Source organism: Felis catus, chromosome B1 (genome assembly GCF_018350175.1).
Source record: "Felis catus isolate Fca126 chromosome B1, F.catus_Fca126_mat1.0, whole genome shotgun sequence".
Classification (NCBI taxonomy): domain Eukaryota; kingdom Metazoa; phylum Chordata; class Mammalia; order Carnivora; family Felidae; genus Felis; species Felis catus.
Genome location: NC_058371.1, coordinates 33,107,501 through 33,131,962, shown reverse-complemented (window position 1 = coordinate 33,131,962; position 24,462 = coordinate 33,107,501). Strand labels below are relative to the sequence as shown.

At 45.9% G+C, this 24,462-nt stretch overlaps 1 protein-coding gene across 1 annotated transcript; it reads left to right on the top strand.

Moving 5' to 3' along the window:
- Positions 1–257: 257 nt before the first annotated feature.
- On the top strand, positions 258–5,502 carry NEFM (neurofilament medium chain). The gene is made up of 3 exons (XM_023252466.2): positions 258–1,483; positions 2,205–2,329; positions 3,627–5,502. The coding sequence occupies exons 1-3, from the start codon at positions 404–406 to the stop codon at positions 5,005–5,007; spliced, it is 2,586 nt and encodes an 861-aa protein (XP_023108234.1). The 5' UTR covers positions 258–403; the 3' UTR covers positions 5,008–5,502.
- Positions 5,503–24,462: the final 18,960 nt, after the last annotated feature.

The following is a 24,462-nucleotide window of genomic DNA, read 5'->3' as shown; positions in this document are numbered from 1 at the left end:
CTGTCCGAATGGCAGAAGAGTGACTAGACAAAGAAAGGGCGTTGGGTGAATACTCGCACCGAGGGTGTAAAATGCAATCCGAAGGCTAAGAGAAATGGAAAAAAGGGGGCCTGAAGGGCGACAAGTGGTCTGGGACCTAGGAGAGTTGGGGGAGGGGCCGCGGACGGGGCAGCAAAGTCCGGGGTCCGATGCGGCGTGGGCCCACGTGGAGCGGGCGCTGAATCACCGCTAGGCTGTCTTTACCCCCCTCGTCTCCCCCGGCCCGGTGCCCGCAGTCCCCGCCTCCTCGGCCGCCGCCTCCACGGGGCGGGGCCCTGGCCCGGGACCAGCCGCCGCGGCTATAAATGGGCTGCGGCGAGACCAGCAGAACGCTGTGACAGCCACACGCCCCGAGGCCTCCAAGATGAGCTACACACTGGACTCGCTGGGCAACCCGTCCGCCTACCGGCGGGTCACCGAGACCCGCTCGAGCTTCAGCCGCGTCAGTGGCTCCCCGTCCAGCGGCTTCCGCTCGCAGTCGTGGTCCCGCGGCTCGCCCAGCACCGTGTCCTCCTCCTACAAGCGCAGCGCGCTTGGCCCGCGCCTCGCCTACAGCTCGGCTATGCTCAGCTCGGCCGAGAGCAGCCTCGACTTCAGCCAGTCCTCGTCGCTGCTCAACGGCGGCTCCGGGCCGGGCGGCGACTACAAGCTGTCCCGTTCCAACGAGAAGGAGCAGCTGCAGGGGCTGAACGACCGCTTCGCCGGCTACATCGAGAAGGTGCACTACCTGGAGCAGCAGAACAAGGAGATCGAGGCGGAGATCCAGGCGCTGCGGCAGAAGCAGGCCTCGCACGCCCAGCTGGGCGACGCGTACGACCAGGAGATCCGCGAGCTGCGCGCCACCCTCGAGCTGGTGAATCACGAGAAGGCTCAGGTACAGCTGGACTCGGATCACCTGGAGGAAGACATCCACCGGCTCAAGGAGCGCTTCGAAGAAGAGGCACGGCTGCGCGACGACACGGAGGCGGCCATCCGCGCGCTGCGCAAAGACATCGAGGAGGCGTCGCTGGTCAAGGTGGAGCTGGACAAGAAGGTGCAGTCGCTGCAGGATGAGGTGGCCTTCCTGCGGAGCAATCACGAGGAGGAGGTGGCCGACCTGTTGGCCCAGATCCAGGCGTCGCACATCACGGTGGAGCGCAAAGACTACCTGAAGACAGACATCTCGTCGGCGCTGAAGGAGATCCGCTCGCAGCTCGAATGCCACTCCGACCAGAACATGCACCAGGCCGAAGAGTGGTTTAAGTGCCGCTACGCCAAGCTCACCGAGGCGGCCGAGCAAAACAAGGAGGCCATCCGCTCCGCCAAGGAAGAGATCGCCGAGTACCGGCGCCAGCTGCAGTCCAAGAGTATCGAGCTCGAGTCAGTGCGCGGCACCAAGGAGTCCCTGGAGCGGCAGCTCAGCGACATCGAGGAGCGCCATAACCACGACCTCAGCAGCTACCAGGTAGGAAACGCGGCTGCGCGGCCAGCCTGCGCCAGCGCCAGCGCCGCGCGCCCCCGACACTCAGGCACGCGACCCGGCGCGCTCTCCGCCGCGCTCTCCGCCGCGCTCTCCGCCGCGCTCCCTGGCGGCCGCTGGCCAGTGCGCGCGCGCGACTCAGACCCAAGTTAGATCCGCAAAGCGTCCTCGCCCCTCCCCATCCCTTCTCCACTCCTCCTCCACCCACCGTCTCCAGCTCCTAAGAGCCCCGACCTTTTTCTAAACGCGTTTTTCCTTAGCGAGCTCTAGTTTTAAAGTAGAAGATACACAAGCGGGCAGTTGATAAAGCAGCAACTTTAGGACAGCTTGTGCGGCAACGCATATATTCTCAACTTTCCCAGCCGCCATCAGAACTCTTAAAATCGCCTTTCAGCCCAAAAGGTTCAGATGAGAAGGGCTCAGTCAGCCATGGGGTTTCCCCCAAGCATGTTTGTTTCCTGCTGAGACGAGTTCTGGGTCCACCGGTCTCGGTGCACGATTGCCCAGGAAATCTCTTATTGCCTAACTGACTGATCTTGTTTGTTCATTTATTTGCTAATTCCTTAGTTGGTTTGTTGTTGCTGTTTTTCTTTTAAGGGGCTGAGAGCTACCGGGTTTACGGAGCTGCAGGGAAGTGGGGGGAGGGGTGGTAAGTGCGAAAGAAGTTGCTATTGGAGGAATGAATCTCTGGCTGTGTCTATTTCAGGACACCATCCAGCAGTTGGAAAATGAGCTTCGGGGCACAAAGTGGGAAATGGCTCGTCATTTGCGTGAATATCAGGACCTCCTCAATGTCAAGATGGCTTTGGATATCGAGATCGCTGCGTACAGGTACCGTGCTCACGACTGTTGGGGCGGAAACACTAACCGCACTGCGGAGGCTGTTTGGCCGAACCCCCACCACTTAAGTTAAAGCAAGCAGGTTTCGGGGATTTTAAATCAGTGCCTGGTTTTCTTTATTAATTAAAAAAAAAATCTAAGGAATTGGAAATTTACCACTTTTTACACAGCTTTAAAAGAATGAACATTAGTTGAAATAAGTATTTAAATAAAATGAGGAAGAGCGCCGATTAATTCAGTGCTTATGCTTAATTTTTTTTATTTGATTTTCGTGAAAACTGTTTTCCAAATGTTTGGAACAAGAATGGCATTTTGGATGTTAGTATTTCATATGGTGGCTTCAGCTTTTGACTTTATAATGTCAAGGACAAATATCAGGACATTGAATTTCTCTGTTTCTCTGTTACAGCTTACTATTGCCATCATCTGGCTGAGAACAGCTATAGATTGAAAGGATATATATAGATTAGATAGAATATATTAGAGAGAATTATAGAGAGGAAGAAGGAGAGAATATATATATATATGTATTCTATTTTATTTATATTTACATGTACAGACCTAGATATACAACCAGACAAAGAGAAAAGAAAAGAGATTATAGGTCTGCTATGTGATGCCACGTTATGGTTAACTAAGTTCATAGGAGAAAATCCTTGACTAAACACTTTTTCTACTACCAAGAAGGTCATCATCACAACATGACAGGAATAAATGGTATTCAGAGCTATCTCTCTTTTCAGGAAAGCTGAGTGATTATATTAAATAGACACTTTATGATTAAAATTGCAGGCCAATTTATAACTTGATATTCCCACATTAGCGTATGTATATGTAGCCTAAATTCTGACGTACGCTAAAAGGTTTTATAGATACGTTGAACATTATGTTCGCTAAAAGAAATTTAGTGTACATCCTGAAAGTCCAAGTGCTCAAGAAGGTCGCTGAGGCCTTCTTGGCCACGAGGGAGCTTTCCAGCATATTCACGGTGCAGCAAATAGACTGCGGCAGAGCTGAGATTTGGCGGCCGGGTGTGTTAGTGGACTATTGGGTGTGGTCAGTTACTGCAGCAGGTGATTGGCTGATGGCCCATGAGAATCTCTGGATATGACACAGATAGCAGGTATGATATGAAATGATAGCAGGTATTACGCTGGCTTGACAGAACCTCTTATGTACTTGATTCTGTTTGTTGAAAGGTATCTGCTGCGTTACCCATAACATAATGACACTCAGAAGGCCCACTGAGGTTTTACTTATGTCTCGTCTTTTCTGATTCGGTCCTTAGAAAACTCCTGGAGGGTGAAGAGACCAGATTTAGCACATTTGCAGGAAGCATCACTGGGCCGCTGTACACACACCGACCGCCCTCAGTCACAATATCCAGTAAGATTCAGAAAACCAAGGTAGAGGCTCCTAAGTTAAAGGTCCAACACAAGTTTGTGGAGGAGATCATAGAGGAAACCAAAGTGGAAGATGAGAAATCGGAAATGGAAGATGCCCTGACAGCCATTACAGAGGAATTGGCTGTGTCCATGAAAGAAGAGAAGGAAGAAGAGGCAGTAGAAAAGGAAGAGGAACAAGCTGAAGAAGAAGTCGTAGCTACCAAAAAGTCGCCAGTGAAAGCGGCTGCGCCTGAACTTAAAGAAGAGGAGGAAGGAGAAAAGGAGGAAGAGGAAGGCCAAGAGGAAGAAGAGGAGGAGGAGGAGGAGGGCGCTAAATCAGACCAAGCCGAAGAAGGAGGGTCCGAGAAGGAGGGTTCCAGTGAAAAAGAGGAAGGTGAACAGGAAGAAGAAGGAGAGACCGAGGCCGAAGGTGAAGGGGAGGAAGCTGAAGCTAAGGAAGAGAAGAAACCGGAAGAGAAGCGTGAAGAAGTGGCTCCCAAGGAGGAGCCGGTAGCAGAAGCCAAGGCAGAGAAGCCGGAGAAAGCCAAGTCTCCCGTGCCAAAGTCCCCAGTGGAAGAGGTGAAGCCGAAAGCGGAAGCTGGAGCTGAGAAAGTCGAACAGAAAAAGGAAGAGGAGAAAGTGGAGGAAGAAAAGAAGGAAGCAGCCAAGGAATCTCCCAAGGAAGAGAAGGTGGAGAAGAAGGAGGAGAAGCCAAAGGACGCGCCAGAGAAGAAGAAGGCGGAGTCCCCGGTCAAGGAGGAGATGGTGGAGGAGGTCAGCAAGTCAGTAAAGGTGAGCTTGGAGAAAGATGCCAAAGAGAAGCCGCAGCCACAGGAGAAGGAGAAGGAGAAAGAGAAGGAGAAGGCAGAAGAGGAGGGAGGGAGTGAGGAGGAAGGCAGCGATAAGGCTTCCAAGGAATCCAGGAAGGAGGACATAGCAGTAAATGGGGAGGTGGAAGGAAAGGAGGGAGAGCAGGAAACTAAGGAGAAAGGCAGTGGGGGAGAAGAGGAGAAAGGGGTTGTCACCAATGGGCTAGACATGAGCCCAGCGGAGGAAAAGAAGGGGGCAGACCGAAGCGAGGAGAAAGTGGTGGTGACCAAAAAGATAGAAAAGATCACCAGTGAGGGGGGCGATGGTGCGACCAAATACATCACTAAATCTGTAACCGTCACTCAAAAGGTCGAAGAGCATGAAGAGACCTTTGAGGAGAAGCTAGTGTCTACCAAAAAGGTAGAGAAGGTCACTTCACACGCCATAGTAAAGGAAGTCACCCAGAGTGACTAGGATTTGAGTCCATTGCAAAAGGTTAAGCCATATGACAATTTTAATATGCATGTGATTGACAGCTTCAAAACAGAACGGGTTCTCCCATGGGGGCTCCAGACATTGAATTTTACTTTGTGCAATACGAGGGAACTGCATGCAAGCTCAGGGTGCTCCCTCCTCAGTCTTTGGGTGATTCAAATGCATGACATTGTACGTTCCTGGGGAATTGGCCAATTTCCTAAGCTGTTGGAAGGGGGGCACTCGGGGGGGGGGGGATGTTTTGAGATGTATTCTGCAAAGAACCAACTGAGCCAAAAATAATAAATGAAACACAGAACTCTCTTAGCCTTAAGAAAGCTATATATGAATAATTATGTTTACCTCACTGGTGCATTTAAAATGGACTTTTGTTCATGGGAGAACCTCGTTGACATGCACAGTTTGCAACCTTTCGTTGATTGATGTTAAACGTCACAGCAGTACTTGCTCAATAAAGGTCATATTGGAAACATAGTCGATTGCATGGTGTCCTGTCATTTCGAAGTGAAATCTCCACGACCTGACCCTTTCTTTTCCTACAGTAGGGTATTTGGGGGATTATAAGTGACCTGCATTTCTTCTTATTATTTCCCTGAGGGTGATCACTGGGAAAACATAATCGCCAAAAACGTTTTCAGCTGTCAAAATATTTAGCCCAATCTTCCTTTCAAAATTTTAAATGTGTGTCTTTCAAACGAAAACTAAAACATCAGATAAAAGAGCCAGATTGGTGGGATAAAAGTCTCCAGTATCCAGCTGTTTCGATCCCAAACCAAAACCGAGAACCTCCAAGAGAGAGGGACCATAATGGAGTCATAACTTGTTTCTTGGAGTTGGGACACAAAGAAACTCGTGGCATTTATAACAATGTATCCAGAAGAGCACTGAGATCATTAACAGACCTAACAAAAAATATCCGGTCTCAGATGCATGGTTCTGGTTCAAACGCAAATACACACACACACACACACACACACACACACACACACCCCTTTTCTGCAGTACTAATTCTTGATTTGGTTGACAGAGACTTACACTTTTGTGTTTTATTTAGGGAAAAATAATATCAAAAATAAATAAGATGTTCCATTCGGGAAAAAAAATTTTTTTTCTCTGATGCAGGCAAAAAGTGTTTTTAAATTTAACAAGAGCAACAAAAAAGACCAGATCGTGAACAAGGAAATAATAGAACTCCCTGTGCAAAATATATCTGTTCCAGACTTTTTAAACCATTAGTAATTTATTAAGATATCATTCATTCCAAGTCCGTATTTTGTCATCAATCAGATCATCCCAGTAATATAATCCTTGATGCTCTTTTTAATGGCTTTTCAAGATACCCCAATTTTAATACCTAAATGTACCCAGGAAGCTCACTGCTCATGTTAATATTTGCAGTAATGGTTCCCAATCATTAGTCACGGGCCAATCCTTTCAATTTTTCCTATATCTGCATATCATTTGCACAATGTACTCACATTTTTCCTTAAAAACTCCTGTTTTAGGGGTGCCTGGGTGGCTCAGTCAGTTAAGCTCAGGTCATGATCTCACAGTTCATGGATTCGAGCCCCACATCAGGCTCTGCGCTGACAGCTCAGAGCCTGGATCCTGCTTCGGATTGTACATCTCCCTCTCTCTCTGCCCCTCCCCCACTCGTTCTCTCTCTCTCTCTCTCTCTCTCTCTCTCTCTCTCTCTCTCAAAAGTAAATAAACTTTAATTGTTTTAAATAATAAGAAAATAAAAACTCCAGGTTCATGTTAAAACACTACTTTTTCTGGAGCAATGGAATCCATGACATCCAAGGTAAAAGAGAATTTTCAAGTATAATCACCAAAACTTAAAAAGAGTATATCGGAAAAATTCAGGACAGCTCCTAGGATGGAAGGATGCGTGGAAGAGGTTGGGTGTTGGAAAGGACCAGCGAGGACGGCCCCAGGACAGGAGGTAGCAGGAACCATCGTGCAGACACAGGGCTGACTGAACCCCAAAGTTTGTTCTCACTTCATTGGAAGTTTAGAAACACAGCGCACATTTGTCCCCCACATTGGCCAGCAAAGCAAGAAGCATCTTGATCAACAGACCCACCAAAACTCACGCTCAGGCTGCGGCAGCCTCCCCCCAGAGAAGAGTCGGGGGGCTCTTCTATGAAGTGGGAATAGAGACTGGATCTACGTGATGTGTTAGTTGAATTTTTAAAACACCTACTAAATATATAGCCATTACTATAAAAGTGTTCATGCATCTATACCTAAAATCATCTCATTATCAGCACTGGCCCCTGAGGCTACCCCAGCTTGGAAAACCCTACGTGTAGCGTATATTGTTTTAAAATGACAGGACCAGGGCGCCTGGGTGACTCAGTCGGTTAAGTGTTCGACTTTGGCTCAGGTCATGATCTCACGGTTTGTGAGTTCGAGCCCCGCGTCGGGCTCTGTGCTGACAGCTCGAAACCTGGAGCCTGCTTCAGATTCTGGGTCCCCCTCACTCTCTGCCCCTCCCCCATTCATGCTCTGTCTCATTCTCTCTGTAAAAATAAATAAATGTTAAAAAAATGTTTTTAAATAAAATGACAGGACCAATCAGCAGCCCTCCCCAAGGCCAGCATTAGAGACTCGTCCCTTCCGTTCCAACTTTGTCTTCAACCATCTCATTTTCTTTCCTGAGAATAAAAGAATTTTAATAATACATCCACATTTTCCAGACTACTGTTCTGTCCTCTTTAAAAATAATTGGTGGGGCGCCTGGGTGGCGCAGTCCGTTAAGCGTCTGACTTCAGCCAGGTCACAATCTCACGGCCCGTGGGTTCGAGCCCCGCGTCGGGCTCTGGGCTGATGGCTCGGAGCCTGGAGCCTGTTTCCGATTCTGTGTCTCCCTCTCTCTCTGCCCCTCCCCCGTTCATGCTCTGTCTCTCTCTGTCCCAAAAATAAATAAAAAAAATTAAAAAATAAATAAAAATAATTGGTGGGTGGGGGGGATTGGTGCTTGGATGGCTCAGTCAGTTGAGCATCCAACTCTTGATTTTGGCTCTGGTCATGACCTCACGGTTCAGTTCGTGGATTAGAACCCCACCTCGGGCTCTGCGCTGACAGCGTGGAGCCTGCTTGGGATTCTTTCTCCCCCCCTCTCTATGCCCCTTCCCCACTCACTCAAAATAAATAAATAAACTTTAAATATATGTATAGTAAGAAGTACCAAAGCTAATTAGTCCTCAATTTTCCAATAGGAAACTGAGGCACAGGAAAAAAAAATTTAACTTTCTCTGGGTCACACACTAGGAGATAACAGAGCTGGGATTTAATCCAGAGACTCCGGGTCCACAGCACTTATGCTTAACCCCTTGCAGTCCACTGTGCCTCAAATCCATCCATTGTGGCCAACTCAGTTTATAAGGACGTTCTGGAGTGGTCCCTTCTTGCTTTCCAGCTTGGAAGAAAGAAAACAGATCTATGCCATGAAATCTTTCATTTAATACGCTTACAGATCTCTTTACAGTAAAGAAAAAAAAAGATGCACTATCATTTCTCTGCGTCACTGTTTGCATCACGAGGAGAATAAAACATCCGGATACAAAATAAGCGGTGATTCCTTCTCCCACAACAGCTGGCAGTGCACAAAAATGTGGCAAACACTTTTCTCGTGACAACTTTAATGTTCAACGGGAAAGGAAAGTGTTATTTCTAGCACACTGTCTTCTCTTGCCAGTCAGTGCAGAGACAGTATTAAAACATTGGGATATTCATTTCCACAACAAATAGGTTGGTTGTTCCAGTTCGGAGCCAGTTATTTCTTCCTGTTGGTTTATGTCATTTTCCCAAAGGGAAACAGGAGCCATTTTTAACGGAGTTGTTTTCTTGGCCCCGCAGAAAATGCGTCCACGCCCAGGGCTCGTCTACCTTTAGAGGTACAGAGATTCGGGGAAAACCCTGGATTGGACTTAACCTCCCAGGTCTGTAGATAGCTAAATTGTGTGTCTTGAGTCCATTGTATTTTGTCCCTCTAAGGTTCTGCTACAGACTGAAGGTCTGTGTCCTGTAGATTCATACGTGAAGTCCTTGCACCCAATATGATGGTATTGGAGGTGGGGGGTTTGGGAGGTGCTTAGATTCTGAGGTTGGGACCCTCATGAACGGGATTGGTGCCCCTATAAAAGAAAACTCAAGGAGCTCCCTTCCCCCCTCCACCACATGAGGATATTAAAAGAGAGACATCTTTGAACTGGGAAGCAGGTGTTCACCAGGCACTGAAACATGGCGCCTTGATCATGAACTTCCCAGCCACCAGAAGTATGAAAAATAAATTTCTGTTGCTTATAAGCTACCTGGTCTGGCATTTTGGTATAACGACCAGAACAGACTAAGACAGCTTCCACTTATTTATCTGTAAACCAGGGGCCCGAACCTATTCTTCAAAGGGCTGCTGATGTAACTAAATGAGATGATATCTGGGGAAGTACCCAGCACTATTAACAGGTACATAGTAGCTGACCAAAATCATTGCTGAATATATTTAAAGTTGGATCAAAGCTATAGGTACACAATTTACTTAACGTGGTCATAAGAAATTGATTGGAACATTCACATCCTTATATATGATTTCAATGCAGATTGCAATTATAATGAGTTTACCAGAATACGTAGACAATATAAACATCCATGTGTGCATACGCACATATATTTCTTCATCAGTGTATACTGATAATTCAGTGTATATGTATAATACAGTGTATAATACATTGTAATATATTCATTATCCAGATAGAGAATTTGGGTGGAAAATAACTGCATTTTTCACTGAAATAAACTGTAGAAGCTGCTTAGATATCCAATAATCCACCTGTATAGTCACGGGTCTTAAAAGTTTCTTGATGCGAACTATTTAAAATAATATTGAGAATTAGAGAAACAGCTTTGTGCTAGATCTATGAAGACAACTTTAAATCCCCAAATCCATATTGATTGTGCTCAGCTCCCTAATGCCAGGCTCTCAGAATTCTCTTCTACTTCTTTTTTTTTTTAAGTTTATTTATTTATTTTTAAGAGAGAGAGAGAGGGAGCGCGAGTGGGGGTCGGGGCAGAGAGAGAGGGAGACACAGAATCTGAAACAGGCTCCAGGCTCTGAGCTGTCAGCACACAGCCCGACGCGGGGCTCGAACTCACGGACCGGGAGATCATGACCTGAGCCCAAGTCGGACGCTTAACCGACTGAGCCACCCAGGCGCCCCTCATCTGAGGTATTTTGAAAAATTATCACATTATATCTTCGACATGTTATTAATTTTAGGTAATACCCCTTAAGTCTAGTTAGCATTCTTATCTTAGAAGAAACCATAGTTGAAACATATTAGCAGTTGGCTGGATCAAAAGCCCTTTTTTTATATAACATTTGAGGGAAGGGTAATTGTTTCAAAGAAATAAGTAGGATGTTAGATGACTTACATAGGCCCACCCCCATACCGATGGTCTTGCTTTGGATGTGTGTTTCGGTGAGATGGGAGAGGAAGAGGGTTAAGAGAGCGTAGAATCAAGGGTCCAAGAACTTAAGTGACAATATTGTTTTCAGAAGGCGGACACAGGAGATTCCCAATGCTGAATTAAAATCATAGGATCACAGGGTTGCCTGGGTGGTTCAGTCAGTTGAGCCTTCAACTGTTGGTTTTGGCTTAGGTCATGATCTCACGGTTTCGTGAGTTCCAGCCCTGCATCAGAGTCTGCCCTGGCAGCGTGGAGACTGCTTGGGATTCTCTCTCTCTCTCTCTCTCTCTCTCTCCCACTATCCCTCTCCCTCTTCCTCTCGCTCTCTTGCTATCTGCCCCTCCCCCACCCGTGCTATCTCTGTCTCTCTCAAAATAAATAAACTTAAAAATGTAACTTAAAAAAATTATAGGATCACAAATCGGAGGCCAACTGAAAATATCACAGGCTCTACCTTTGGGTATTTTCACGTTCATGAGAGAGTAGACCATGATGGTACCATGAAAAAGAGATGTTAATGAAATCACCTCCTTGTCTAACTGGTTTTCATCTCTTAAGGGAATTTTGGTGTAGAGGGTAAAACTACCAGTTTACATTAGAGTTTCTGAATACCCTTAATTGTAATTGTTCATCATCTCCTCCAGAAAGCCACAGATTGGTTGACAACACAGAGTAATAGGGGCGCCTGGGTGGCTTAGTCGGTTAAGTGTCCGACTTCGGCTCAGGTCATGATCTCGCGGTCCGTGAGTTCGAGCTCTGCGTCAGGCTCTGTGCTGACAGCTCAGAGCCTGGAGTCTGTTTCAGATTCTGTGTCTCCCTCTCTCTCTGCCCCTCCCCTGTTCATGTTCTGTCTCTCTCTGTCTCAAAAATAAACATTAAAAAAATTTAAAAAAAAAAGAAAGAAAGAAAGAAAGAAAGAAAGAAAGAAAGAAAGAAAGAAAGAAAGAAAGTAATATAGCCCAAAGTGTTTTCTATGCCCTTGGACTTGGGAAGCCTGGACCTCACCACAAGTCACAACATCTCTACACCTCCCACATTAATTGGAAAACTCAAGGATAGTTTGAATCCTGAGATAATGTTGCTAAACCTTTCTCAACTTAGATGTCAAAAATTGACTCATAGCCAGAAAGAATATTTCAGCTAAAGAGAACTTTATACCTGAAATAGCCTGTGCTAATATTTAGAAGAATAGAAAGCTAAAGGTTATTAACTTATATCCACTTAAATATATAATATGTGAATACCTGGCGGGACAAGAAAAAGAAGGTGTCTGTTATTTTCTCCAGATTTCCTTCTAATCCAGACTGCCCAGTTGTTTCTGAACTGGACTTCTGGGTGGCCCAATTAAAATTACAAAGGTAAAAATAACAAGAATCATCATTTCTGAGAAATAGCAGGTGCCTAGTAAATAGTAGTAATAGTAATCGTAGTGGTAGCAGTAACAGTTTTAAAGGTATTAATTAAAAGGGGTGCTTGGGTGGTTTAGTCAGTTAAGCGTCCAACTCTTGATCTCAGCTCAGGTCTTGATCTCAGGGTCATGAGTTCAAGCCCCGTGTTGGGCTCTGTGCTGGGCACGGAGCCTACTTAAAAAAATAAAAGTATCGGGGCTCCTGGGGGGGCTCAGTTGGGTGAGCGTCCAACTTCGGTTCAGGTCACAATCTCACGGTTCGTGGGTTCGTGCCCCGCATCGGGCTCTGTGCTGACAGCTCAGAGCCTGGAGCCTGCTTTAGATCCTGTGTCTCCCTCTCTCTCTCTCTGTCTCTCCCCAACTCACACTCTGTCTCTCTCTGTGTCTCAAAAATGAATAAACGTCAAAAAAAAATTTAAGTATTAATTAAAATAGTAGCACGTATTAAATGTTTACAAGTGATACCCACAAAAATTTAATCTCTAACAAACCTTCAAGAAGAAAAGTTAGATACCTTTAAACTCTTATTTATTATTTGCTATTTAGAGTCACAGAATCCGAAAAGTTGGATTAGCTGGTGACATTGAACTCCCCTTTTCCATGACTAGAAAGTAGTTGCCTATCCTATCATTGAGTACCTACAGTGACAGGAAAGTTATTTTGTTCTCGGGCATCCATCAGGCGGCTTGAACTGTCTCCCAAGCCTTCTTTCCACCATTCCAGTATCTGACCCCCTACAATTTTCACCCACTAGTGAAAGTTCGGAGGCGTCATATAAACCTCTATTCCTTTTTTCCCAGAATGGACCTTCAGAAAGGTGAAGGCCCAGGCCCAGATCCAAATAACTCATCACAATAATAAGTTTTAAGTTTATTATATATCAGGCATTTTACCTGTAATAAATCATTGAACCCTCGTAAGATATATATGTGCAGGAATTATTTTTGTTGTCATTTTTTGCAGAAGTTTGGGCCTAAGGATTAGAACCCAGGCCTTTCTCATATAAAACCCATATCCTTTCCACTGCATACAATTATAGAAAAGATAGAAAATATATATTCTGTGTTCGTTCGCCTCTGGAATGAACCTCTACCCATTGAGCCCCGCCCTGTTGTCCATTTTTTAATTTGTGGAGGAATTGACTGACCTCCTGGAGTGTTATTTTTAAATCATTGCTATAGGGGCGCCTGGGTGGCTCAGTTGGTTAAGCATCCGACTTCAGCTCAGGTCATGATCTCACAGTCCGTGAATTCGAGCCCCAGGTCAGGCTCTGTGCTGACAGCTCAGAGCCTGGAGCCTGCTTCGGATTCTGTGTCTCCTTCTCTCTCTGCCCCTCCCCTGCTCATGCTCTGTCTCCCTCTGTCTCAAAAATAAGTAGCAACATTTTAAAAAGTTTTAAAAATAAATAAATAAATAAAATCATTGCTATAGAAGTGGCAGAAACATTATACTCAACATCAGTTCCCTGTGTTGTAGTCTAGGTTCCATTCCCCTCTGCATGAATATGTAAATTTATTTTGTGGAATCCTCTTTACATATTAAAATTTTGATTGGTGCATGAAACACTTTATGTCCCTAACTGGCCATTTTTTTCAGACTCCAAAAAAAACAATAAGCAAACAAATTAATGTTTTTTCTATTAGTTACTCACCTGTAATACATAACTGATTCTGTAGCCAATGCAACAGGTACCTGCCTATCACCTTTGATCAACAGTTTGCTCCTTAGAGATAGCAACAAGAAAAAGCATTTTGATTGGATTAAAGTGATTAAGTATCAAGCAAAATTATTTCTATATACCTATCATTAGCTAGGATACACTCCTAAAGTGTATCTGATATGTAGCGTGTTGGAAATTTGGACAAATTTGGATTATTTCACTTCCATGACCCACTCGCTGGATTCTGTGACTATCATCAATTGAGACGAAATTTCCTTGGCCGGGCATTATTGCCAGCCTAATAATCACCATGTCCCTGTGAAAGCAGTTTACCATGCCTATCCACCGGGCTCATTCCCTTGGCATATTAGAAAGAGCATTATACATAGAGACAGATCATATGGCCATGACATTTGGCGAGCTGACGCCCATCTCCATTCTTCATCAGCTACCCATGAAAGGGCCACCAACATTTCTAAAGTTATCACTATCTCATTGGCAATCAGCAAACTGCTTTGCCTCGTATTCTCTGTGAGGAACATGCCTATCGTTCTCAGGAAGAGACACAGATCTCAATGTCCTCCTTAAGGGGTGCAAAATACAAGGTCTGGGAAAGGAAAGTGGACGAGAGCTTTCAAAGTATTTACTTCCTCCTCAATGTGGGTAAAAAGAAGTGAACTCTCATGGGAGAGAGGAGGAAGTCTTGCCAAAGGATGAGAAGATGAATAACAGTAGAGACTTGTGCCTTGCCCACATTAACATTCTATGTTTCTGTGTGTCATCAGAAAAGAAAAGGGGTGCCTGGGTGGCTCAGTCGGTTGAGGGTCCGACTTCGGCTCAGGTCAGGATCTCGCAGTTTGTGGGTTCAAGCCCCGCATCGGGCTCTGTGCTGACAGCTCGGAGCCTGGAGCCTGCCTTGGATTCTGTGTCTCCCTCTCACTCTGTCCACCCGCCACCACCCCCCCCACCCCGCCACTCACACACTGTCTCTCTCTCCTTCAAAAAAATAAACATTAAAACACACACGCACACACAGATTTTTGTGTCTGGTCAGACCTTGGTTGGAATCTCAGGCCTGAACTTCCTGAGTCAGTTGTCAGAGGCCAGTCAGAAAAAGAAAAGGAAAAAGAAAAAAAAAATTCTAGGAGTTTCAGAGTGGAAATTAACGCAGGGAAATGGTACCACAAAGTTAAGGAAAGGTTGAAAAGCCAAAAAAAAAAAAAAAAAAAAAAAAAAGGTGTATTAGAGAGCTCTAGCTACCATAACACAATCTCGTAGACTGGGGGGCTTAGTCAACAGAATTTATTTTCTCATCGTTCTGGAGGCTGGAAGTCCAAGATCAAGATGCCAGCCTTGTCAGGTGCCGGAGAGAGTCACCTTTCCCGCTGGTAGGCGGTCACTTCCTCACTGCGTCCTTACATGGCTAGGAGAGAGAGAGCTAGATCATTCATCTGTCTTCTTATAAAGACACTAATTCTATCAGATCAGGGCCCATGCTTATGACTTCATTTAACCTTAACTATTTCCTAAAGGCCCTATCTCCAAATACAGTCCCATTGAGGGGTCAGCGTTCCAACATATGAATTTGAAGGGGACACAATTTAGTCCATAGTAGGAGACAATGAGGCAAGGAGATATTAGTAACAGAAAGAAGCCGTCATCACCTCCGGGACTGGAGTGACACGAGAAGACGCTGGCACCAGAACTCAGAAGCCGGGGGCCACACCTGGTAGAAGCTAGACCCATGGCAGCAGAGGCATCCTGGTGAGAACTGAGACCATGGAGGAAGGCATTGTCAAATGGAAACCAGGCTCAAAAAGAAGAGGCAGTTACCACCGGACAAGCTGCCTTAAAGCAGGGCCAGGAATGGCAGGGGAAATTCTCTGATTGTCCCCTCCTCCTGTCCTTCTCTTTCATCAGCACTTCCCATGGGCCGATATTCCCCCCCCCCCCCACCACCACCAAGCTATTCTGCAAAGGAGCCTGGGATATGTAGTTCCCTCTCCTACAGAGCAGAGCAAGGCCAACGCCAGATATGGAGCTGAGCACAAACTGACCCATGCCTGGCACACTCACTAGGCGACCGTGGGCAACTCTCTTTCCGACCATCGGTTTTCTCCACGGCCAAAAAGGGCCGATAATAGACTTATTTTGAGGATTAAGGGATAGACTTCTTGTGAAGCATTTAGGTGAGAGTAAATTCTCTAACCTGTATTAGAGCTCAGTAAATGTTGTTTGCCATTAGTCAGGGAATGTGTGTTTATTTTAGCTTGTGTTAACGATGACTACGACTGAATGGCTCAAATCAACAACACGAGAAACAACATGTTGGCAAGGAAGTGGAGAAAGGGGAACCCTCCCGCACTGTTGGTGGGAATGCAAACTGGTGCAGCCGCTCTGGAAAACCGTATAGAGGTTCCTCAAAAAGTTAAAAATAGAACCAACCTATAACCCAGCAACTGTGCTACTTGGTATTTACCCAAAGGATACAAAACTCCAGACTCAAAGGGCGCACGCACCCCAGTATTTATAGCAGCATTATCAACAATAGCCAAACACTATGGAGAGAGCCCAAATGTCCATGAACTGATGAGTGGATAAAGAAGATGTGGATGTATAGATAATAGAATATTACCCAGCCATCAAGAAGAATGAAATCTTGCCATTTGCCACGATGTGAGTGGAGCTAGATTGTATTACGCTAAGTGAAATAAGTCAGTCAGAGAAAGACAAATACCGTATGATTTCATTCATATGTGGAATTTAAGAAAGAAAACAGATGAGCAAATGGGAGGAGGAAAAAAAGGAACCATAAGAGACTCTTTTTTTTTTTTTTAACGTTTTTATTCATTCTTGAGAGACCGAGAGAGACAGAGCACTAGCAGGGGAGGGGCAGAGAGAGAGGGGACACAGAATCCGAAGCAGGCTCCAGGTTTTGAGCTGTCAGGACAGAGCCTGACACGGGGCTCGAACCCACAAACCGTGAGATCATGACGTGAGCGGAAGTCGGACACAACAAACTGAACCACCCAGGTGCCCCAAACCGTAAGAGACTCTTCAAGATAGAGAACAAACTGAGGGTTGATGGAGGGAAGTGGGTGTGGGATGGGTAGGTGGGTGATGGGCATTAAGGAGGGCACTTGCTGTGATGAGCACTGGGTGTTGTGTATAAATGATGAATCATTGAATTCTGCTCCTGAAACCAATATTGCACTGTATGTTAACTAACTAGGATTTAAATAAAAATTTGAAAAGGAAAAAACAAAAGACAATGACTGACCAGCCAGAAAGCTAGGGTCACGAGAACTAGTCTAGGGATCAGTAACCCAGGAAAATCCAAATGTTGGTTTGATCCAAGATATCTTTAAAGTGAAACTTCTAGAAAGGTTAAAACAATCATGGAGTGTCCATCCCAGCCTCCTTTCTGCTCTCTGCTTTTTTCTCCTTCATATGCACTTCTTTTCAAAGCCCCTGTCTTTCTCTTCCCCCTCGTCCAACAAAAGTTCCAAGATTGTGTATAATAATTAAGATCTTTAATCATCGGATCGACAGATGCAAATCAATGGGTCACTAGTCCATCCAGAATGTTCCCCACTTCCAGCTTTAGACCAAGGCAATGTGCAAGCTCCTTATGTAGCTCGTCTTCTTTATGGAATGACTCATCTTACTCAGGAATGAGGGTCTTAGCAGATGTCCTTTGCCTCTAAAAGGCAAAGAATGGGCACTAGGATGGGCACCGCTCAGCATATGACCCCTCAGCATGAACTGCTTGCCAAGGGGAAGGTCATATCATCCTGCCAGGGTCACATCCTTCCCTACAAGGAGGAGACAGTGCAGCAACGGTGGCGGACGGAGCGGATCTCAACTACTCTGCATCTCGCTCACTGGAAAAACTGCCCATGTCAGATGAAAGAAGGCTCAAATGCTACCTGCAAAGCTGAGGTCCTCAGCTGACAAGCATGGGCTGTTTCTCACACGAATCATGGTTAGGGCATCTGATCCACTTTGGAACTAAAACAATGGCAGGAATTAGACGCAAATGCAGAAAATGATCAGGACACAGCTGGGTCTCAGGGACAACAAGGGCTAGGGTTAAGAGATTCAAAATCCAGTTTTTACCTAATTGGACGCAGCACTCAAGCAGGAATCATTTCAAAACTAAGGTGCCAGTAAAACCAGGGTCTCCTTGTAACCGATAGTGCTTTCTTATTCCAGGCCTCCCTCCCTTACAGCATGTCCAGCACGGTCACCCAAGAAGCACGTGAGGCCTGGCTCTGTGTTTGTGCCCCCAGAGAGACAGAAGGTCAGAAAATATGCTGGAGAGAGCCATACCAAAGATAGCTGGTCACATGAGTCTCTAGGCAACGGCAACATCTGTCTCTACAGCAATGCCGATAATTAAAACACCTAAAACTTGGCGCCTCGGTGGCGCAGTCGGTTAAGCGTCCGACTTCAGCCAGGTCACGATCTCGCAGTCCATGAGTTCGAGCCCCGCGTCGGGCTCTGGGCTGATGGCTCAGAGCCTAGAGCCTGTTTCCGATTCTGTGTCTCCCTCTCTCTGTGCCCCTCCCCCGTTCATGCTCTGTCTCTCTCTGTCCCAAAAATAAATAAAAACGTTGAAAAAATATATATATATAAAACACCTAAAACTTGTACGTTTCTCTACAGGTTAAAAAGTAGTTTCAGATACATCATCCTCTCTAAGGCCTCACAATATGTAGGACAGATATTGTGATATCTCTTCTCAATTTGCAGCCACGGAAGCTCAGGGAGGTGATTTATCTGCATCAAGGGAGAGTCACCAGCGGCCCCTACCCCATGCCTTCCTAGGACGTTTCTTAACAGAAAAGATACTTAATTTTTACCTTCAAGTGTAATGAATATCCATTGTGGAATACAGGCATTTGAGGATATTCATCCATACTCCTGCCATCTTAGAGACCTGTTATATTTCAGCATATTTCCAACGTGTTTCTACGTACGAATTTGATACGGGTAGGTGTGGTCATTCTGAAAATATCATTATGTAATCCGTGTTTTCTGTAACAAATTAAGCAATATTTTCCAATACATTACAAATGGGTGTTTTTTCCATTTTATTTCAAACTCATCACCATGACTGGATATTTCATGGACACAGCATTTATTAGACTCCACTATCCTCTTGCAAACGACCCCCTCCCCCGTCTGTGGTCACTGTTCATCTATTTATTCCAGGTGATTCAACAGTTTTCAGGCTGTAGTATTACAGCCCCAAACTATATAGATTATGAAAATAAACAGATTTTGTTGACAACAATTATTACTATTTTTTTTGTTATTATTGGCCCTTTCTTTTTTTTAATTTTTTTTTTTAATTTTTTTTCCAACGTTTTTATTTATTTTTGGGACAGAGAGAGACAGAGCATGAACGGGGGAGGGGCAGAGAGAGAGGGAGACACAGAATCGGAAACAGGCTCCAGGCTCTGAGCCATCAGCCCAGAGCCTGACGCGGGGCTCGAACTCCCGGACCGCGAGATCGTGACCTGAGCTGAAGTCGGAAGCTTAACCGACTGCGCCACCCAGGCGCCCCTCTTTTTTTTAATTTTTTTAATGTTAATTTTATTTTTGAGAGAGAGACAGTGCACGAGCGGGGGAAGGGAAAGAGAGAGGGAGACACAGAATCTGAAGCAGGCTCCAGGCTCTGAGCTGTCAGCACAGAGCCTGACATGGGGCTTGGACACAAGAACTGTAAGATCGTGGCCTGAGCCGAAGTCGGCCGCCCAACCGACTAAGCCCCAATTATTGGCCCTTTCTTAAAGCTCAAACTACCAATTTATAATCCACAGATGTTTACTGAGCATCCAGTTCATGGGAGAGACATATCAGCTACGAGAGTGAGAAACTGATATTTGGTTCCTCTGACTTGAATATCATGCGGCGTAAGCAATCTTGGTGAGGTTGTTTGGGCTTAAAAATCGGCATTATGGAAACTAAAGTATCTACGGCCAGGGTCATGATGTAGGCGAAACGTGTTTGAGAAAAAAACTCAAAAAAGAAAGCAATCCAAGAGAACAAGGGAGGATTAGGAGAGGCAGGAGTCTTACCAGAACAAAACAAGAAAGCCTGAAGGGAAAGAACGGACGATGTAGTTTGGTGGGGAAAACATGGCCTATCTCATAATCAAAAAGTACACTCTTCTCTTGAGTGGCCTTGGGCATGTCCCCTCAAAGATTCTCAGAATCCTTGGGGCAGCTGGGTGGCTCAGTCGGTTGAGCGTCCGACTTCGGCTCAGGCCACGATCTCACGGCTCGTGAGTTCAAGCCCTGCGTCAGGCTCTGTGCTGACAGCTCGGAGCCTGGAGCCTGCTTCATATTCTGGGTCTCCCTCCCTCTCTCTCTCTCTGCCCTCTCCTGCTCACACTGTCTCTCTGTGTCTCTCAAAAATAAATAAAATAAACATTAAAAAAAAAAAAAAAGATTCTCAGAATCCCAAGGATGGAAGTGACATTATCATCACAGTTGATGTTTGTTATACAACTTTTTTTGATGTTTGCCATGCATTTGGTAAATGTCAGAAATAGGCTCAATGCTTTACATGAAGGACCCTGTTGACTTTCAAGGTCATAACCACCCTATGAGAAGGAAAGTATAAAATCCTTCGTAACAGGTAAAGAATTGAAGATAGGGGACTAAAAAGAATTATCCAATGTCACAGAACGGGTAGGTATTCAGACCAGTTCTCTCAGATACATGCCGTCTACACGAAAACACTTCCCTTGAAGGCCATCTAGTTTAGTCCTTCCTACCCCTGTGATCCTTAAGTCCACTTTATAACAGTCTGACAGAGTTGAAAACCCCCCCAGGGATGAGGTCCAAGCAGTCCGTTCCATCCTGAACAGCTCCAAACGCATTAACTCATTCATTCATTCATTCATTCATTCATCCGTCCACCCAATATTTGTAAGCACAAATATTTTACGGGACATTCATAGCTCTACGCCCAAGGAATAGAGTAGTGAATAAGTTAAGTCCCTGCCCTCATGGACTTTATATTCCTGTAGGAAACGAGAAGGGGAAAAAAAGAAAAGAAAATATAAAGGATTCGAGGATAATAAATGCTTTGGAGAAAAGGGAAGGGGGGTAAGGAGGTTAGGAAGTGCTGAGTGGGGAGAAAGGAGTTGCACTTGCATATAGGGTAGTTAAGGGAGGCCTCTCTAATAAAGACGGCATACCTATGAGAAAGAAGCAGTTACATAGGAGAAAATCCATTCCAGGCAAAAGGAACATCAAGTGCAAAGGCTGCAAGCAAAACCTTGTTTGGCATGTCCGGGGAGGGACTAGGAGGCCAGGCTGGTGGGAACAGAAGAGTCAAGAGGGAAGTGGGCAAGGGGCGCCTCGGGTGGCTCAGTGGGTTAAGTGTCCAACTCTTGATTTCAGCTCAGGTCATGATCGCAGCGTTCATGAGATCGAGCCCAGGGTGCGGCTCTGTGCTGACAGCGTGGATTCTCTCCCTCCTTCTCTCTGCCCCTCCCCTCTCTTAAAATAAATAAACAAACATTTTTTAAAAAGGAACAAAAGAGGGAACGGGGTGACCAAGAGAGGTGGGACCTGATCCAGGAGGTCCTTGCAGGCCACAGAAAGTGCAAAGGTTTAGAGGGTTGTGAGCAAAGGGGTGAGACAGGTACATTTGCAAAGAATCACTCAGGCCACTGTGTTGAGTACAGAAGGGGGACAGGAGGAGCTGAGGACAAAGGGGCCAGTCAGGACTCTATTGTACTTATCTGGGCAAGAGAGTTTGGGATCCAGCTTGGAATAAAAAAGGTAGTGTTCGTGATCGGGGGGAAGTACCAGGTCACTGGTCACACTTTGAAAGCAAAGTCCGTGCAATTTGTCAACAGAGAGCTGCAGGCAGCAGAAGAAAAGAGAAATCGAAGGTGACTCCAGAGTGTTCGGCCTGGGAAATGGGGAGCGTGGGGCTTCCATATTGATACGGGAACACCTGCAGAAGACCTTAGAAGAGGGCGGGTTTAGGGAACAGGTAGGGAAATGAGACATTGGTTTTGCCACGGGAAGGTGACTGCCCACGAGACATTAAAGTAGACCTGACATCTCAAAGGAAACCAATTGCCAAAAAACTCTGTGCTTCGATCTTACCTGTAAAATGTGTTACAACGCATGCCCTCCCAGCAGGCCATGTTATGAGAAAGGGTGTAAATGCTCTCAAAAGTAAAAAAACACGGTCAACCCTGCATCTGATGATGGTGATAATTTTCATAACCATTGAAACGAAAGCGTCAGCTGTGAAGAACGAAAGGCGTGCACAGATGGGGAATTTATCCCCATACGGATAGTAGGATGGGGACAAAGGAGAAAACACGCCTGATGGCATAGAGGTAAAATGAATGTCTCGGCTTTAACGGTCTAAGGTGGCCTTGGCGACAATGGCATACGTGGACCACTTGCAACTGCCATGAGACTCCTGAAGTCTTTCAAGGCAATTTTCTTCTTTCGGTGCTTCAGAGTCAAGTCATTCCTGGCCAAGAAGGTCTGCTTTTTATTCCTCAGGAATTATGACCGGCAATTTGCTCTCAAATGAAATGGCTGGCTTTATTTTCTGGTCCTTTCACCTCATGCTCAACCCCGTGGCCCACATGCATGCCTCGGGAGAAGGGAGCTCTTATTTATAAGAGACAGAGCTCCAGGGGCGCCTGGGTGGCGCAGTCGGTTAAGCGTCCGACTTCAGCCAGGTCACGAGCTCGCGGTCCGGGAGTTCGAGCCCCGCGTCAGGCTCTGGGCTGATGGCTCAGAGCCTGGAGCCTGTTTCCGATTCTGTGTCTCCCTCTCTCTCTGCCCCTCCCCCGTTCATGCTCTGTCTCTCCCTGTCCCAAAAATAAATAAACGTTAAAAAAAAAAAATTAAAAAAAAAAAAAAAAAAAAGAGACAGAGCTCCAGACTCCATGCTGCTGGGGTGACAGCCGCGTCCTTCCAAGATGACAGCAGGGCCTGGCTCCCCCCACACTGCTCTCCACACCGGAATGGCAGCTTTCTATCTTCCAGGGGAAAGAGCGCAAAAGCAATTCCCAGCGTGTGAAGGCTGACTTCCCCCACTAGTGCACTGAATTGAGAAACAAACCGCTAACTTCAGCTTGCTGATTTTTATAGGCAAGTATCTGTTAAGAAGAAGATTCCGAGTGGTGTCTCACACTGTGCGTGTTTTCTTTTTCACGTGAACAACTCATTGTTGGTCTAGACGGATGAGTTTCACAACACTTGGGAGCTTGTCTGATTTATACACTTATTTCCAAGGCAACGGGTCACCCCTGGTAGAACTCTTCTGTGGATTAGGTATTAAACGATCAAAGTCAAAAACCCCAGAAAGAGAGGGAGGAAAGGAGAGAGGGAGAGAAAATCCCATGGTAAATCGGACTGATCTGTCCAGTGTTGTACCAATGTTGCTGTAACAGGACAAGACTATAATACAGTCTACTGATACCTGGACCATCAAACATGAGCTAGAATAACAATATATTTCTGACGGGAGAGCACTGCATGGTTCCGGGAGAGACACTGGAGTCTTAGAACCCAGTTCCAGCTCTGCTATAATCAAGTGTATCGTGCAAGTCATTTCACTCTCCTGAATCTCAGTTGCCTTGAATTCTACCACTTTATGAAATTTTGCACTCATGGGAGTCTTTCTTTGAGGTGCTAACAATTATCAAAGAGGAGAACAGCGAGATTTGTACCCCCAGCATTGAATTTCAAACACACATATCTGATTCCAGCCCCAAACACACCGTGGATGAATCCTACCCTTGATGGTGCCCTTGATCCCAAACCTGCTGCCTCCTGCCCGCTTCATTCAGTGAAAACTCCATCCTCCTACTTTCTCAGATGAAAACCTTCGGGGGTTATCCTTGACCCCACTGATTCTCCCGCACCCAAACTTCCAGCAAATTCCAGTGGCTCTGCTTTCAAAATACGTGCAGAATTCTACCCCAACCCGCCACCACCCCCAGCACAATTTACCCAAGAACAGACCGTCATCATTGCTCACCAACCGTCAGTAACCTCCACATTCGCCCCCTTCACTTATCTTTCACGCACAGCCAGAATGACTCTTTTAACACGAAAGTCACGCCACGTCACTGCTCTGGCTGGAAATCCTCCGAAGACTCCCCATGGGTTTCCATCTCCCACACAGTAAAATCGAAAGTCCTCACCAGGTCTGCAAGGCTCCACCTCGCCTACCCACTACCTCTCTGACCTCATTTTGTACCACATTTCACCCGGAATGATCTTATTCCGACACACTGAGCAGGCTCCCACCTCAGGGCACCTGTTGTTATCTGCACGGCTCTCTCTCGCTCTCTCGTTTCAGGTCTCTGAACAATGTCCTCTAACAGAGAAACCTTCCCTGACCAACCAGCATAAAAGCGCACCCTCCAGTCAAGCTCTATCTCACTTATTACTCTATTTCATTTTTCATGGTTATCCATATCGCCTGAGATAACATATACATTTTAAAAAACTCATCTGCCTCTATAAAAACAGGACATTTAAAAAATTTTTTAATGTTTATTTTTGAGAGAGAGAGAGAGAGAGAGAGAGAGAGCATGAGCAGGGGAGGGGCAGAGTGAGGGGGAGACACAGGATCCGAAGCAGGCTCCAAGCTCTGAGCTGTCAGCCCAGGGCCGGATGCGGGGCTTGAACTCACAAACCATGAGATCATGACCTGAGCCGAAGTCGGATGCTTAACCGACTGAGCCACCCAGGCGCCCCCAAAACAGGGCATTTTTGCTATAAATGCCGCACCCCCCAGGGCTGAAGGATAGTATATGAATGAATGAATGAATGAATGGTAAAAACTTCCTGGAACCGTTACTAGTAGGTGTGGCCTACTAGTGTGGCCTAAA

What these genes read in the sequence shown, in the direction of transcription:
- NEFM (XM_023252466.2), top strand. Translation starts at nt 404, where the DNA reads ATGAGCTACACACTGGACTCGCTGGGCAACCCGTCCGCCTACCGGCGG. An exon ending in ACGACCTCAGCAGCTACCAG is followed by an intron (nt 1,484 to 2,204) that starts GTAGGAAACGCG and finishes TGTCTATTTCAG; the next exon opens with GACACCATCCAGCAGTTGGA. An exon ending in ATCGAGATCGCTGCGTACAG is followed by an intron (nt 2,330 to 3,626) that starts GTACCGTGCTCA and finishes TTCGGTCCTTAG; the next exon opens with AAAACTCCTGGAGGGTGAAG.